The following is a 15,216-nucleotide window of genomic DNA, read 5'->3' on the forward strand; positions in this document are numbered from 1 at the left end:
CGGTCCCATTCACTGCAAGGCATTCAGGATACAATGCTGGACCTTACCCTTGGTCCTTACCTTTACAGAGCTTCAAGTTTAATAGAAGCATTAGGTAATTTTTAAATGATCACACCAACAAATATGTAATAAATTGTGGTTATTGTTACAAAGGAGAATTAATGAGTCCAATGATAGGTTAATGAGGGGGAGGTGGCACTTGTCTCTGAAGAGACGTGGATGACATTTAAGTTGAACCTTGGAGGTAATACGATCATTCCAGGCCAAAAAGAACAGCATGTGTATAGGTCCTGAGGCAGGAAGGAACATGGCTGGTGTACCCAGAGTGCAGGGAACAAGGTGAAACAGTACTGAGATAAACAGTGTCTGGTCACGTCAGTGTATTCCCTGCAGCACTTCAAGGGGCTGGAAGGACCAGCATGTTGAGATTTAAGAACAGTCGCTTTGGATGACCCCAAGAATAAAAGCAGAAAGATCAGGGAGGGGAGCATTCCAGAAGTTCTGCTGAGAGATAATGCAGCTTACACTAGAATTATGGGAATGGAGGATGGTAGATGGATTCAAGATGTATCAGTATTTGGTGGTGAAAGAAATAGGACTTAGTGATGGATTGGATATGAGAGGGAAGTGGGGTGGGTACCTCAGACATCCAGGAGACGTTGTGTTGTCATTTACTTAAACTGAGATATACTGCAGTATAACAAGATTTTTTAAAATGTTCGTGTGGTAATTATTTTGGTTAAAAGCCAAGGGCAGGTTCTATTAACAACTAATAATTTTCATAAATTCCTTTCTCACAGAGAGCATTTGACTACTTCAATTTAGCAGCTAATGCTGGCAATTCTCATGCCATGGCCTTCTTGGGAAAGGTACTGTACATCCTGTGAACATTTTCTGTAATAGCAAGAGGTGTTCACATAGTAAGCACGTATTGTATTCATCGTCTACAATTTACCAAATATAAGCTGGAAATAAAATTTCCAATACAAGCGTATGATATCTTGTCTTAAGATAAGTGCTATTCTGAGGCATTTTCTTAAGTAACTTAAAGGTAACATAGCATTTGCTTGTCAGTATGTTAATTCTCCATCGAAGTTAGCTATCACTGTCTGCACCCCTACTTTCTGTGTATTATACACAGTAATAAGGAATTTATTCTTTATGCTGTGCAGTTTTTTGCTAAGTCTGTCATAATTACCTGTTTACTTTCATGCTGAATAAGAGACATTTAGAGTGTGTTGAAATGTGTCTGCAAACCTTTTAATTGTCTTAAATATGATAGCCATCACCCACGTCTCAATGCAGTTCTTTTCTCAAGCAAGGGAACCTTTAAGTCTAGATACTTAATGAATAGATTCCATATGTCATGGCATAACCTCAAAACTTCCTTTTTTCATTATTTTGAAAATTAACACATTATAAACCAATGGATATTTTCATCTATAGCCAAGTCCTAAGGTTAGGAGGCTCAGATAGACTATATTTCAAAAGCTTTTACAAAGAGAAGATCTAACCAGTATTTGCCACAGCTAGTAATTTGGGACCTGAGAACTTTACATTTAGACTTCCTGTTACAGCATAGAAATTGGTATTGCCTATCTTTTTTTTTTTTCATTTATTTATTTATGGCTGTGTTGGGTCTTTGTTGCTGTGCGTGGGCTTTCTCTAGTTGTGGCGAGCGGGGGCTACTCTTCCTTGCGGTGCACGGGCTTCTCATTGCGGTGGCTTCTCTTGTTGTGGAGCATGGGCTCTAGGCACGTGGGCTTCAGTAGTTGTGGCACGTGGGCTCAGTAGTTATGGTTCACGGGCTTAGTTGCTCTGCGACATGTGGGATCTTCCCAGACCAGGGCTCGAACCCGTGTCCCCTTCATTGGCAGGTGGATTCTTAACCACTGTGCCACCAGGGAAGTCACTGCCTATCTATTTTTGTTAGCATTTAACAACTTTTCATTTCAGCCCTCTCGATTCTTGCTCTGATTTACTAATTTTCCTTATCTCAAAAAAAGATTTTCTTTACTTATTTCCTTAATACTTACATTGATAAAAACAGTACTACTGGTCATTCAGTTTTCCTTTCTCCTGGCCCTTTTGTCAGTTCCCGTACCTGGTACTATATAGACATTCAGTGCTTGAAACCTTTTAAGATAACCTTTTAGTTACTTCCTTTCCTGAATTTAAGACATACCCTGCATCTTATCATGGGGAAAGCAGTGGTAGAGGAGAAAGGAAGGTGGACATTGCTATCGGCTCTTCTTTTCCTCGTTTAATCGCTTATCCCAAGCAATTGTTCAACCATTTGCGCTGGGACAGAGTGAGAAGAAAGATTTGTCTCAGGGTTTAAGATTTCTTCTTTTGACACATGAAAGGATGCTCAACATCACTAATCGTTAGAGAAATGCAAATCAGAACTACAATGAGGTATCACCTCACACCAGTCAGAATGGCCATCATCAAAAAATCTACAAACAATAAATGCTGGAGAGGGTATGGAGTAAAGGGAACTCTTTTGAACTGTTGGTGGGAATGTAAATTGATACAGCCACTATGAAGAACAGTATGGAGGTTCCTTAAAAAATTAAAAATAGAACTACCATATGAGCCAGCAATCCCATTACTGGGCATATACCCTGAGAAAACCATAATTCAAAAAGAGACATGTACCACAATGTTCATTGCAGTGCTGTTTACAATAGCCAGGACATGGAAGCAACCTAAGTGTCCATCGACAGATGAATGGATAAAGAAGATGTAGCATTCCATATATGCAATGGAATATTACTCAGCCATAAAAAGAAATGAAATTGAGTTATTTGTAGCGAGGTGGATGGACCTAGAGTCTGTCATACAGAGTGAAGTGAGTCAGAAAAACAAATACCGTATGCTAACACATGTATATGGAATCTAAGAAAACAAAAATGGTTCTGATGAACCTAGGGGCAGGACAGGAATAAAGATGCAGACGTAGAGAATGGACTTGAGGACATGGGGAGGGGGAAGGGTAAGCTGGGACGAAGTGAGAGAGTGGCATGGACATATATACACTACCAGATGTAAAATAGCTAGTGGGAAGCAGCTGCATAGCACAGGGATTAGCTCAGTACTTTGTGACCACCTACAGGGGTGGGATAGGGAGGGTGGGAGCGAGGGAGACGCAAGAGGGAGGAATATGGGGATATATGTATACATATAGCTGATTCACTTTGTCATACAGCAGAAACTAACACAACATTGTAGTGCAATTATACTCCAATAAAGATGTTTCAAAAATAAAATAAAATAACTGTAGTTAATAAAAAAGATTTCTTCTTTTGAGTTTGATCAGTGAACTGATTTTATATATTCATGTTTATAGATAAGTCATTAATTTGACATGACATAGAATATATAAAAAATGTCTACTTTTAAGGTTTTGCTTTTAATTCTAAAATATCTTGTGGGGAATTTTAAACTTTTTTGAAAGATTCCATGAAATCTAACAAAACCCAGAATGAGCTGAGATAGGAGAAGAATGTAATTGGAGAGAAGGTTACAGCTCATATTGAAATTGGGGTCTGTTTTTCAGATGTATTCAGAGGGAAGTGATATTGTACCTCAGAGTAATGAGACAGCTCTTCACTACTTTAAAAAAGCTGCTGACATGGTGAGACTTCATGACTCAGTATATTGAAATGTGTACCATATTACTATTATTTTCATAAGAAAGTTTATTGTGTTAAGGGGGTTAGTCATAATCGACTTCATGAATTATTGGAAGTGCTTATGTAAGTATGATTCATATGGATGAATTGGCTAGAAAAAACCTACTCGGTGAAAAGCAGTATGTATTTTTTTTAGGGACTGGATTATTGAATATTAATTCTCTGTTTCAATTTCATTGAGAAGTTTCCTGATCAGGGAAATAATGATTTTAGTAATGGAATTGGGTGTTATATAATTTATCCTATTTGTGTTGCAACTTGAGGTTTAAAGCTTACATGACTGGGTAGTTTTGATAACCATGATACATAAGTTAGGCTTTCTTTGGCCCAGAGAAAGCTGCCTATGAATATTTAAGATCCTCTGGCTCCAGTGTGTACACTGACCTCTTTGTCAACTAGTACATGTTACTGTAGTCCCAAATGTCAGTGGAGTGTTTCCCAAAGGGGCACTGTGACACTTTTTTTAAAGATGGCTCTGTCCTTCTGAGTTTAGGTGAATACTAGATTTTTCTCTTTTCGGTCTCAAAACAATGATTGTCTTTGCTCCACAACATTCCAACAGTCTTAAGCATATCCTTGCCACCTGATCCCAATATTAATTCGTTGATTCTGCCCCATGGCAGCATCTTCTTTATTGGGGTGGGAGGTTACCAGTGAAAAACTACCAAAAAGAAAAACAATGACCTACTTTTAATTTTGAAGAGATTAAATACATGTCATGTTTTATATCATAAATTCATGAAACAGATAGTCATAAGGTAAGTCACCAAAAGTTAATTGTAAGTGAATTTACTATTTACTCTTTTTCAGCAATTACTGAAAGTCAAATCTCTAAAACTCAGTATCATGTTTAGTCTGATGGGAAGGAGAAAATTTAGTTTTAAATTGAAAAGTACTAAAACATGTTTTGAATATGCTTGTAAATTATTTCTTTTGCAGTCATTTATTCTTGCCTATTTTGTAATGAATCTTTCACTTTGTCTCTGATTGGCAGGGCAACCCAGTTGGACAGAGTGGGCTTGGAATGGCTTACCTCTACGGGAGAGGAGTTCAAGTTGTAAGTCTTCAATCTGACGTCTGACTTTAATGAGCCGTCAGCTGGTGAGATAGGGAAGTATTCCTTAACTAGCTCCCAGTCAGCCCAGGTGAGGCCGTTTCATTATAAGCAAAGCTGAAACTCTGAGTTTGGTTCCCTACCACCCCTTACCCCATCCCACCATAGCAGCTGCCTTCTTAGAATAGCTGTGTCTCTGGCACCTTCTCCTTAAGGTATGAAGCTGTTTCTCATTGTTCCATCTATGCTCTCTACCCCACCTACTCTGCCATCTCTCCCAGACTTAAATATCTCCCTGCTATTTCTTCACCCAAGCCTAAGAAAATTCTTAAGTCCTCCCATGTAGAGGGAGAAAAGCTTTCTGTTCTACCCCTTGCCCTTCTAGCTACCACCTCTCTTCTCTCCAGCCCTTTCCTGCAAAGCCACGTTTCCCCAGAGAATGAACTGTGTGAGCTGCTACCATTCACTCTTCAGCTCTCAACAGTCAGGCTTTTACCTCATGTAACTGCTCTACATAGCTCACCAGTAACCTCCTCAGTGTCAGCCCCACAGGACGTTTTTTGGTTCTACCTTACTTGAACTCTTTCTTCCCGGGGGCTGTCTTGGTTTTCCTGGGCCATTGCTCTTCATTCTTCTGTGCTACTTGCTCACGTTGGATGTTCCTGGATCCTCATCTCTGTGTGGTCTCTCCAAGCAATACGTTCTTTTAATTTGGGCCCGAAACTAAGAGCTAGGTATAGAATTCTAATCTGTAGGTATTTCCTAGCACAAAAGACAGTAATGTGGTCTCATTTTTATTCCTTCTAATCATTTTAGGGTACTGAAATCCAGTAGTGACCTTTGTTTTAATTTTTCTTTGGGGATATGTCTGATATTTGAAATATAATAATCATATAATGTTTGATAAGCTACCCAGGAAAGAACAAATAAGGAGAGAATTTTTCTTATTTAATATTAGAAATATTGAGGTTTAAAAGGGTTAGTTGGTTAATCGAAAAGATACGATGACTGTTTCTTAATTTCTGGCCAGCTGTTCTACTAGTGTTGTTTATGCTTTCTGAGAGCAGACATGCAAATTGTTTCACAAAAGAGTATATTTGCTTTTTTAACAGTCCTAAATGTTAATCCCTCATGACTTAAAAAATATTACCGTCTTTGTATTATAAAAAATTAGAAGGTCATCCTTTTAATGATTTTAAGAATATTTTCTGTATGCCTTGTTAATTCTTTTTATGAATGAATCTCCTGACTTCTGAGTATATCAGCCATTTGAACTTTCTTACCATGTGATCGTATGACCTCTTTTTCTACAGAATTATGATCTGGCACTGAAGTATTTCCAGAAAGCTGCTGAACAAGGCTGGGTGGATGGGCAGCTACAGCTTGGCTCCATGTACTATAGTAAGTAACGTTGGAATTAATGATGGACACACCAAATCTAAATTACCTATTTTCCTCTAGATGCCACTATGATATGGAAGTGAGAGCTATCGAACTTCTAGCTGATTAATGTCCTCCCAATACAATGATGTGTGCATCTTGTGTTTCATTGTAGAGTATATTAATCTGTATTGATGTACAAATCTATATTAATAAGATTCACATCTTTCCAGAGTAAGAATTCTGAATTTCATTTAGTTTTATTCCTATGTAAGGCTTCTCTGACGCTTCAGCTAAATCTTATTTAAGACTATTCCTAACCTCTCGTGTAATTTTCCTTACAGATGGCATTGGAGTCAAGAGGGATTATAAACAGGCCTTGAAGTATTTTAATTTAGCTTCTCAGGGAGGCCATATCTTGGCTTTCTATAACCTAGCTCAGATGCATGCCAGCGGCACAGGTGTAATGCGATCATGTCACACCGCAGTGGAGGTAAGGGCTTTTCTACCAACCTGTATGTAGGAAATTAATTTGCCCCGTAGGAAAGTCTGCTGTTTTATTTTTTTATTGGAGTATAATCGCTTTACAATGTTGTGTTAGTTTCCGCTGTATAACAGTGAATCAGCTATATGTATACATATATCCCCTTCCTCTTGGACCTCCCTCCTGCCCCACCCCCAATCCTACTGTTTTAATTCTGGTTTTCTTTGCATGATTTCTTCTAGAGTAGAAACAGACTTAGCCAACTAGCACTGGTATACTGAAAGAAGGCTCTGAGGGTCTGTGTGTTAGAATCACACTTATTCCATTTGTCTCTCCCTCCTGGAATCAGCATTTATAAGGGCAGATATTATTGTCTACAGTCTCTCTAACACCTAAGACAGTATCTGAGACATGGTCAGCATCAAAAAGTGTATGTTAAGTGAACGTTGTTAGCTTTCTCGTAATTGGCACTTTAGAAGGACATTGTGAAACGCTTAGCAAAGTTTCTAAACCACTCTATGCTTCAGTTTCCTCGCTTGTAAAATGAAGCTGTTTGTTACTAGGACTTACCTCATAAGAGAGTGGTCCCTCATGGGAGGAGTAAGTGAGTCAATATACATACTATACATAAATCACTAGGATAGTGCCTGGCCAGAGTAAATGGTATGTAATTGTTTGCTGTTATTTTTATAAACCTGTTCTAAAGACTAGGTGAAAGCTTCAAATAAATATCCCAGACTTTTATATATATACTTAGTAAAACTGCCAGAGATTGATTGACAGAGCAAGCTTAACAATTGCTTATAGCCAAAGTGCAAAAATGATTTTCCAACATATCTTTCTTAATTTTGTATTGATTATTTTTTCCTGTTTTTTTAGTTGTTTAAGAATGTATGTGAACGGGGCCGGTGGTCTGAGAGGCTCATGACTGCCTATAACAGCTATAAAGATGGTGACTACAATGCCGCAGTGATCCAGTACCTCCTGCTGGCGGAGCAAGGCTATGAAGTGGCACAAAGCAATGCAGCCTTCATTCTCGATCAGAGTAAGGTTCATTTTAGTCCTGCCTTGGGTTAACCTGTTTAAAAAGGAAAGCCACAAAGATACTTCTCTATTATTATAACTAGAACATAACAGCACACATGCTCAAGTTATTTTACCTCAGATCTCTAAGCCATCAAAGTTAGTTTTATACAGTTGACAATAGAAATGGATTTGACGTCCATCATAAAATTAACTGCTTTCAGTAAATACATTTTTCAAACTACAGCAGATGCAGAAACATTGCTTTTCCAGTGGTATGTAGATCTCTAGTGTTTCAGTAATCTCGTTATTAGTTCTGTGGTGAAAATATGTCTCAGGAAGTAGTGTTGCCCTGAATGCAATGATTCCTTTGAACTCAGTATTTTATTCCCATACTTGTTTAATTTCAATAGTTTTTTTATTTAATATTTGTTATATCCCAGTACTTATTTAAATTATGCTCCATGTATCCACCCTGGTTTGCAGATAAAGCCTAAAAGTCTAGGGCCTTTCCTTAAACACCTGATTTGTATTTCAACTTTCCTTGTAGGAGAAGCAACCATCGTAGGTGAGAATGAAACTTATCCCAGAGCTTTGCTACACTGGAACCGGGCCGCCTCACAAGGTGAGTGGTTGGTTAATTCTAGGATAAGAATTTTACCCAGGGACCTTTCTTTATTGTTTTTTGTTTGTTTTTAATCTCACATAAAGATTAAGTCATGTCATTCACCACTTTAAAATTAAGCAGAGATACTAACTATAGCTTAACTTGTTTGCTTTCATGATTGGTATTCATTCTTAAAATGGAAGTTCCAGTCCCAGGGTTTCTAAGTTGAACTGCAAGGTTTCTATCGTACTGGACATTTATATCATACTATGCTTTACTCTTTGGTTTTTCGTTGGAGGCTAGTATGTTGTACTAAATGAGAACCGAATAGAACGTGTAATAGACTATAGGTGTAAAACCTAAGATTTCAGCCTTTCCCCACTCCTTTTTATTTGAATAGTTCTTTCTCACACATACTACTATCAACATCGTCTGCCTGTCCCTTTCTCCAAGCCTAAACAATGGTCCAGTTGAATTATTTTATTTTATTATTTTTTAAATAAATTTATTTATTTTATTTATTTATTTTTGGCTGCCTTGGGTCTTTGTTACTGCATGTGGGCTTTCTCTAGTTGCTGTGAGCAGGGGCGTCTCATCTTTGCCGTGCACGGGCTTCTCATTGGGTGGCTTCTCTTGTGGTTCGTGGGCTCTAGGCATGCAGGCTTCAGTAGTTGTGGCGCACAGGCTTAGTTGCTCTGCGGCATGTGGGATCTTCCTGGACCAGGGATCAAACCCATGTCCCCTGCACCGGCAGGCGGACTCCTAATCACTGCGCCACCAGGGAAGTCCCCAGTTGAATTATTTTAAAATGTTAAATGACAGAGTAGAGTGATTGATCATCTGAGGAGTATTATTAGTGAAATAGAGATTACACCCACTTTGTTTTACCTCTCCCTGACTATTACAAAAGCCTTCTTCGGAAAAGCAACCCTTCTAGTTAAATTTTTACCGAATTTCTATGTTGGCTGAAGAATTTGTTACAAAGTTCGTGTGTTACAAATTAACATTTATTTTATATAAACATGTTAGCAGGAGGAGAAATAAGAGTTTGGTCTGTTTTCAACACACCTTATTTATTGGCGGTTTTGCATTTATCTTTTGTTTCAGGCTATACTGTGGCTAGAATTAAGCTTGGAGACTACCATTTCTATGGATTTGGCACTGACGTAGATTATGAGACGGCGTTTATTCATTATCGCCTAGCATCTGAGCAGCAGCACAGTGCACAAGCTATGTTTAACCTGGGATATATGCATGAGAAAGGACTAGGCATTAAACAGGTGAGTGTGACTTTGAAACAAATGTATGGATAATGTAATTGTGATTTGGGGGGAAACATCTTCATTTTTATAGGAAATAGGTTTGCTTTAGAATGTGCTCAGATTTTAGGTGCTAACTTAAGAGACAGTTTTGTAATATTTCAGAAGACTGCCCTGCATCTCTCTCATCCTCGAGCACACACACATATTGATATCTACACTGTTATATTTAGGATATTAAGCCAAAGATAGATTCATGAAAATGGAAAAGCAGTGCTGCCTCTGTTGATAACTGCTGTTTGAGAAACTGTCCATCAATAGCCAAATTCTATCATTTCTAGATTATTTTGAAATGAATTTAATATATTCATTCTTTTACCTTCCTAATGAAGTCTAACATTCTTTAGACCCACGGTCTTAAGTTTTTGCGTGTGTACCCTTAAAATAATTTTGAAAAACTGTGTATCCTCTTGCACATTTTTAATTTGACATTTAAAATATCTCATCATAAGTTTCAAAGGGTCTAAGTCCTAGCTATTTTAAACACTAACATTTTTATAAATAAAATGACTAAATTACTTTAAGTACCAAAATAATTTGATAACCCCATTATTAATTTTTTAAAAATACACAGCAAATTCGTTAAATGAAAATAGTATCTTTTCCTTTTCTCCCTGAATTTATATTTTAGTCCATTATTCCCACAGAATTGTATACCAGTGTAATGTACTGATCACTGATCATGCTTATCTGAAACAAAAAAGTGTATAAATTCAAATTTGAATTTTATTTCCTGTGATTATAGGCTCTTAAGTATTAAGAAAAATTCTCGAGATATTATTAGCCATAGGTGGTCAGTTATTAATATACTGTTGTTCTCATCAACTTCATGATATTATAAATTTGATAAAATTTTACTTTTTGTGGTAATTATTGAAAATGTATCTTTTAATGAGATAAATAGAGCATTTTTAAAAATTAGCCTAAGTATCATGGAACAGGTTTACCATTAATTCTTGTTTTCATTTTATAAATATATGACTGGAACCTTGTTCACATAAATAAGTATATGGGAATGGGAAGAATTTTATTATAGTAAGGTCACTTAATTCTTTAAACTGCTTTAGAGTTGTATGCTGTCTTGGTAGTTTGGGCTGCAGTGACAATACTATAGCGCAGTGGCTTGAACGACAGGCATTTATTTCTCACAGTTCTGGAGACCGGGAAGTTGAAGATCAGGGTGCCAGCAGATTTGGTGTCTGGTGAAGGCTCTCTTCTCTCTGTGTCCTCTCAAGAGGAAAGAGCGAGAGAGAAGCAGCAAGCTCTTTAGGGATTCTGATAAGGACACTAATTCCGTTCATGAGCGCTCTACCCTTATGACCTCATCCAATCCTAATTACCTCTCAAAGGCCTCACTTCCTCATACCATCACATTAGGGAGTAGGGTTTCACATATGAATTTTGGGGATACACAAACATTTAGTCCATAACATATGCCAAAAATCAGACTGATCTGTCATTAAAATTATTTCTAATGATCTGTCACTTGATAACTTGGTTAAGCCTCTGTTCAGTTGTGTTGAAAGCAAAGATTTGGAAACTAGAGACTTGCAAAAGGAGGTGTTCCCTGATCACTGGACTCATACTTTCTCAGTTTCTGGGAGTGATGTCTAAAAGGCTTTCCCAAGGCTTATCAATAGCTAATGATACTCCTTGCTCATTCGGTCACTTAGAGACACTTTGTGACCTTATGTGCTTTTAAATCTAGAAGGTTGTTCATTTCATTTTGTTAATGCACTGTTTTTTGTCAAAGTGCTTTTTTATTTTATTACACTTGAGTATTATTTTACATTTATATTAATATAAGATACTTGAATATAGTTTTATCAAGAATCTGGAGCTGCAGGCTGAGTGCGTTCAGTTCATGGACAATCTCTGCCATGTAACATAGTTGTTGAAGCCTCCCTGCATTGTCAGATCAGTCAGCCAAATCAGACTTAGTTTCTATCAGAAAGTCTGACTTTGTTAATTCAAATAAAATAATATGGGTTTGATGCCTAATGTAAAGATTACCCATAAGTCATGGTTTTTATACGCTTAGTAATAATTTGCTAAAGACAATCAGAATTAAAGTAATATAACAGTCTGTTTTTATAATAGGCTGTAAGACAAGAAAACAAGAAAATTAATCAGTGTGCTTTTCTCATAATTTAATTTGTAATGTAAAGCTTATACAAATTCTTATGAATAAAGACTATGATAAAAGGGATAGAATTCCTTTGATTAGCATTAGGGGAGGGAACCCTGGGATTCAGCTTTTAAGAATAATTAATCATGTATAAAAATCAGAATAATTTCATTCGTTTTTATAAGACATTATGATCACCTTTTCTTATGTTTTCTGTTTTTTTAAATAAAAGAGATACTCATACTCTAAAAGCTAATCAGTCCAGCATCCAGTATAGATAGAAAAATATTAAGTATTAAACAAGATGAGGATTGGTTATAATTGGAATAAATAATTCAGGATTTGATTGATAGATAAGATTTAATTACCCTATTGAATCATCCACACAGAGTCTGCAGATCACATAAAGTTTGATGCATGATCTTGAAAAATATACTTTTCCGTTATCATGAATCTTGAAAAATATACTTTTCCGTTTTCATGAATCTCTCTTTGGCTTAATATCCTAAATATAACAGTGTAGATATCAATATGTGTGTGTGCTCGAGGATGAGAGAGATGCAGGGCAATCTTCTGAAATATTACTACAAATAAAATTTGTTACATTTTTTAAAAAGTCGAAGACACTGACCATGCTGTTACTTTTATTTGAAGGTGCTCTTCTTTTTAACTAAAAGGATTCACCTTAGGGACAAGTATGGAGAACAGCTGAAAGTAACTGCTTATATTTAAATATGTAGAAAAAAGTCAGTCTTAATGTTTAGCCTTTCTTTCCCATGTCTCATGGAATTCTTACCTATGAGTTTGGTATTCTTTGACAGTAGTCAGGGGATGGGAGAAGTGAGGTTGTTAAATGAGAATTTTGCACCTCCCACCATCCCATTCTACCACTTATCTAAATGCAGAGCACTCCAACCTGGGCCAAAATTAGTAATGACTTGTTTTGCCCTTTATAGAAATACATCTAAGACAGGAAAACACAGAATGCAAGTCCCTTATCGCTGTCCATGCATGCACCCCTTGGAAAACTTTGAGTATGTCTACCCCAGTTTGAAGATCACTGTTGCAGACTGAAACCAGGAATTGCTTACACTGACTGGTTATAAGTAGGAAAATATTAACTTGAGACTTACAGGTCACCCCTGGAAGTCTCCAGGTTAACAGTGTTATGCATAGGTATATAGCTGTGTCCACCGTATCTGCACAGCAAGTGGGATGTCAGATCAGGGGAACACAAGTTAACTTTTAAATTTTTCAACTAAGTTTTTCAAAATTAAGCAGTTAGATAATTAAACAAATTTTACCTAATTAAAGCTTGGGTTTTTTTCTTTAGGTAAGGGAAATTTTAAAATGAAACTTGAAAGGTAAAATAAACTTTCCTAATATATAAATAGTAATTATTTTTACTTAGTTTAACAAGAAATGAACTTTGGTTTACTACCCGTATTATAGGATATTCACCTTGCAAAACGTTTTTATGACATGGCAGCGGAAGCCAGCCCAGATGCACAAGTACCAGTCTTCCTAGCACTCTGCAAATTGGGTATTGTCTATTTCTTGCAGTACATACGGGAAACAAATGTAAGTGGTCCATGTCTCTTTTAACTAGAATACAAATGATGTAACCTTCTCAGTCCACAGTTTCGTTTTTGCAAAGTTGGGGGAGGGGAGGAAGGACCTGCAAGTGTCTGGTCTCTTTCCTTCTTCCCAGATGAAGGGACCTCATCAGGTGAGGGATGAGTATAGCCACAAAGCACTTAACAGTTCCCAGGTAACATTTGACAGTGGTTCCCAGTGCTAAAGTATTTTTCATTGGTGCAGATGTTTCCTGGTTTAGGGAAAACTGAGACTAAACCATGGCAATTTGAAATAGTAGTTAACTAATTCCAGTAAACATTAAATCAGATGACTGCCTAGCAGTGACTCAGACCAGCCCCTTAAAAAGAGAATTTAAGACATGAAAAGAAGTAGAACCTGAGAACCTGTCCAGGCTCTTGTACTTCAGATTCTTCTGATAGTGGAACATGTTAAAAATACCACTGAAACTATATTTTCTAAAAATACCTTGAATTATTTAAATATGCTTAATGATAGAACTTTGCTAGGAGATGGGTGGGTTACCCACTCTCTTCAAAACTACCAACTCTAGTTACCAACACAATGTTGGTGCTCTTGGGTTCTCCAGTTTTCTGTTTTGTTTACAGTACCTATCGTTCCTCCTAATGGATTCACTGGTGCAGCATTTAACTCTGAAAGTCCTAAAATGTATGCAGAAAGAAGGGCTATTTAACTTTAATTCACGCCAGACCAGAAAAGGATGATGTTTCAACCTTTTGTTAATACCTTGTAGAACAAGTTGATGCACCATTTCAGCACTAGATTCCGGAAGGGGCATTCCCTCTTTGTTACACAGATGTAAATTTAGTCCATGCTGCTTCAGCATCTATAAAGAGAAATTCGACAACTCCTCCCTTTTGCAGCCCTAGCACGTGCACTGAGGTCCTCCACGTATAGGGCTCCAGAGGGCTGGAGATGTTGGCCTCTGTCCTCTTGATTGCTTATACATTTGTAATGTCAAATTTATAAGTGTTCAATAGCGTGAGCCAGGGTATGCTGTACGCTCCGTTAACTCAAAGGATCCTTGTTCCTTTAACTGAAAAGCTAACAGTGTGGCCGCCTGCTCTTTCTTTCTCAGGACTATTTCAGACCCTTGTCTCTCACAGTTTTTATCACTAATAAACTACTGATTACAATCTAGGATTTGGTCATGTAATACACCATGTTAAGTTGTTGTGTTTTATACAGAAGTTTCAAGAAGACAATAAAATGCCCGGTAATCCTACCACCTAGATATTCCAACTTAAAAAAAAAAAAAAAAGGAGTAATAAGTATTGATGGTGAGAAAGTCAAAAAATACAGAAAAACAAAGTCTCCTATTGCGGGTCCCACCCCAGGGAACACAGTTAATAGTTTGTTATAATTTTTTTTCCAGAAAAATTTTAGCACCTGTACCTACAAATATTATATTATGGGGACCTTTTAAATGTAATTTTATTTAAACATAAAGGATTATGCCCCATATTTACTTTCTTTGTGGGTAAGCATCAGTCAGAAAATACCAGGAATAACTTAAGTGACATTAAAACAATTAAAATATCATAGATGAAGAAAATAACTTTTAAGTTCAATTTCAGTTGTAAAATATTTAGTTAAATCCTAACTAAAAAGCATTATTTGTTCAGCTATTAAATTTCTGAATTCCTGTCATCTTCAGTTACATGAGAGAAGTAGTAAAATAGCCCTGCTTTCATTAGAAGAGAGCTTTTTAGCTAGTGTGTCAACACTAGAAATAGGTTATAGGTGAGGTGTGCCAAGATACTGATTTCCGCCCCCCGCTTCGTCCTCCATTGTCCCCAGTGTTTGTTTCAAATATTTCCTGTGAAAAATGGTTGGAAATCAGTGCATTAGGTTACTGATGGAAAGGAACCATAGCTCTGGTCCTCAGACATTATTTTGAGTTTCA

At 36.9% G+C, this 15,216-nt stretch overlaps 1 protein-coding gene across 2 annotated transcripts in view; it reads left to right on the top strand.

Moving 5' to 3' along the window:
* The window catches only part of SEL1L (SEL1L adaptor subunit of SYVN1 ubiquitin ligase), a 56,657-nt gene that overhangs the window by 36,331 nt on the left and 5,110 nt on the right, over nt 1-15,216 (top strand). For both annotated transcript variants that reach the window (XM_060125288.1, XM_060125349.1), the window contains 9 exons: nt 801-869; nt 3,563-3,640; nt 4,693-4,755; nt 6,066-6,153; nt 6,477-6,625; nt 7,496-7,661; nt 8,190-8,264; nt 9,354-9,526; nt 13,146-13,274. In XM_060125288.1, the coding sequence (XP_059981271.1) occupies nt 801-869; nt 3,563-3,640; nt 4,693-4,755; nt 6,066-6,153; nt 6,477-6,625; nt 7,496-7,661; nt 8,190-8,264; nt 9,354-9,526; nt 13,146-13,274 (990 nt within the window). The remainder of the gene's footprint in view (nt 1-800; nt 870-3,562; nt 3,641-4,692; nt 4,756-6,065; nt 6,154-6,476; nt 6,626-7,495; nt 7,662-8,189; nt 8,265-9,353; nt 9,527-13,145; nt 13,275-15,216) is intronic.

The sequence above is a fragment of the Lagenorhynchus albirostris genome, chromosome 1, assembly GCF_949774975.1.
Source record: "Lagenorhynchus albirostris chromosome 1, mLagAlb1.1, whole genome shotgun sequence".
In the NCBI taxonomy this organism is placed as follows: Eukaryota; Metazoa; Chordata; class Mammalia; order Artiodactyla; family Delphinidae; genus Lagenorhynchus; species Lagenorhynchus albirostris.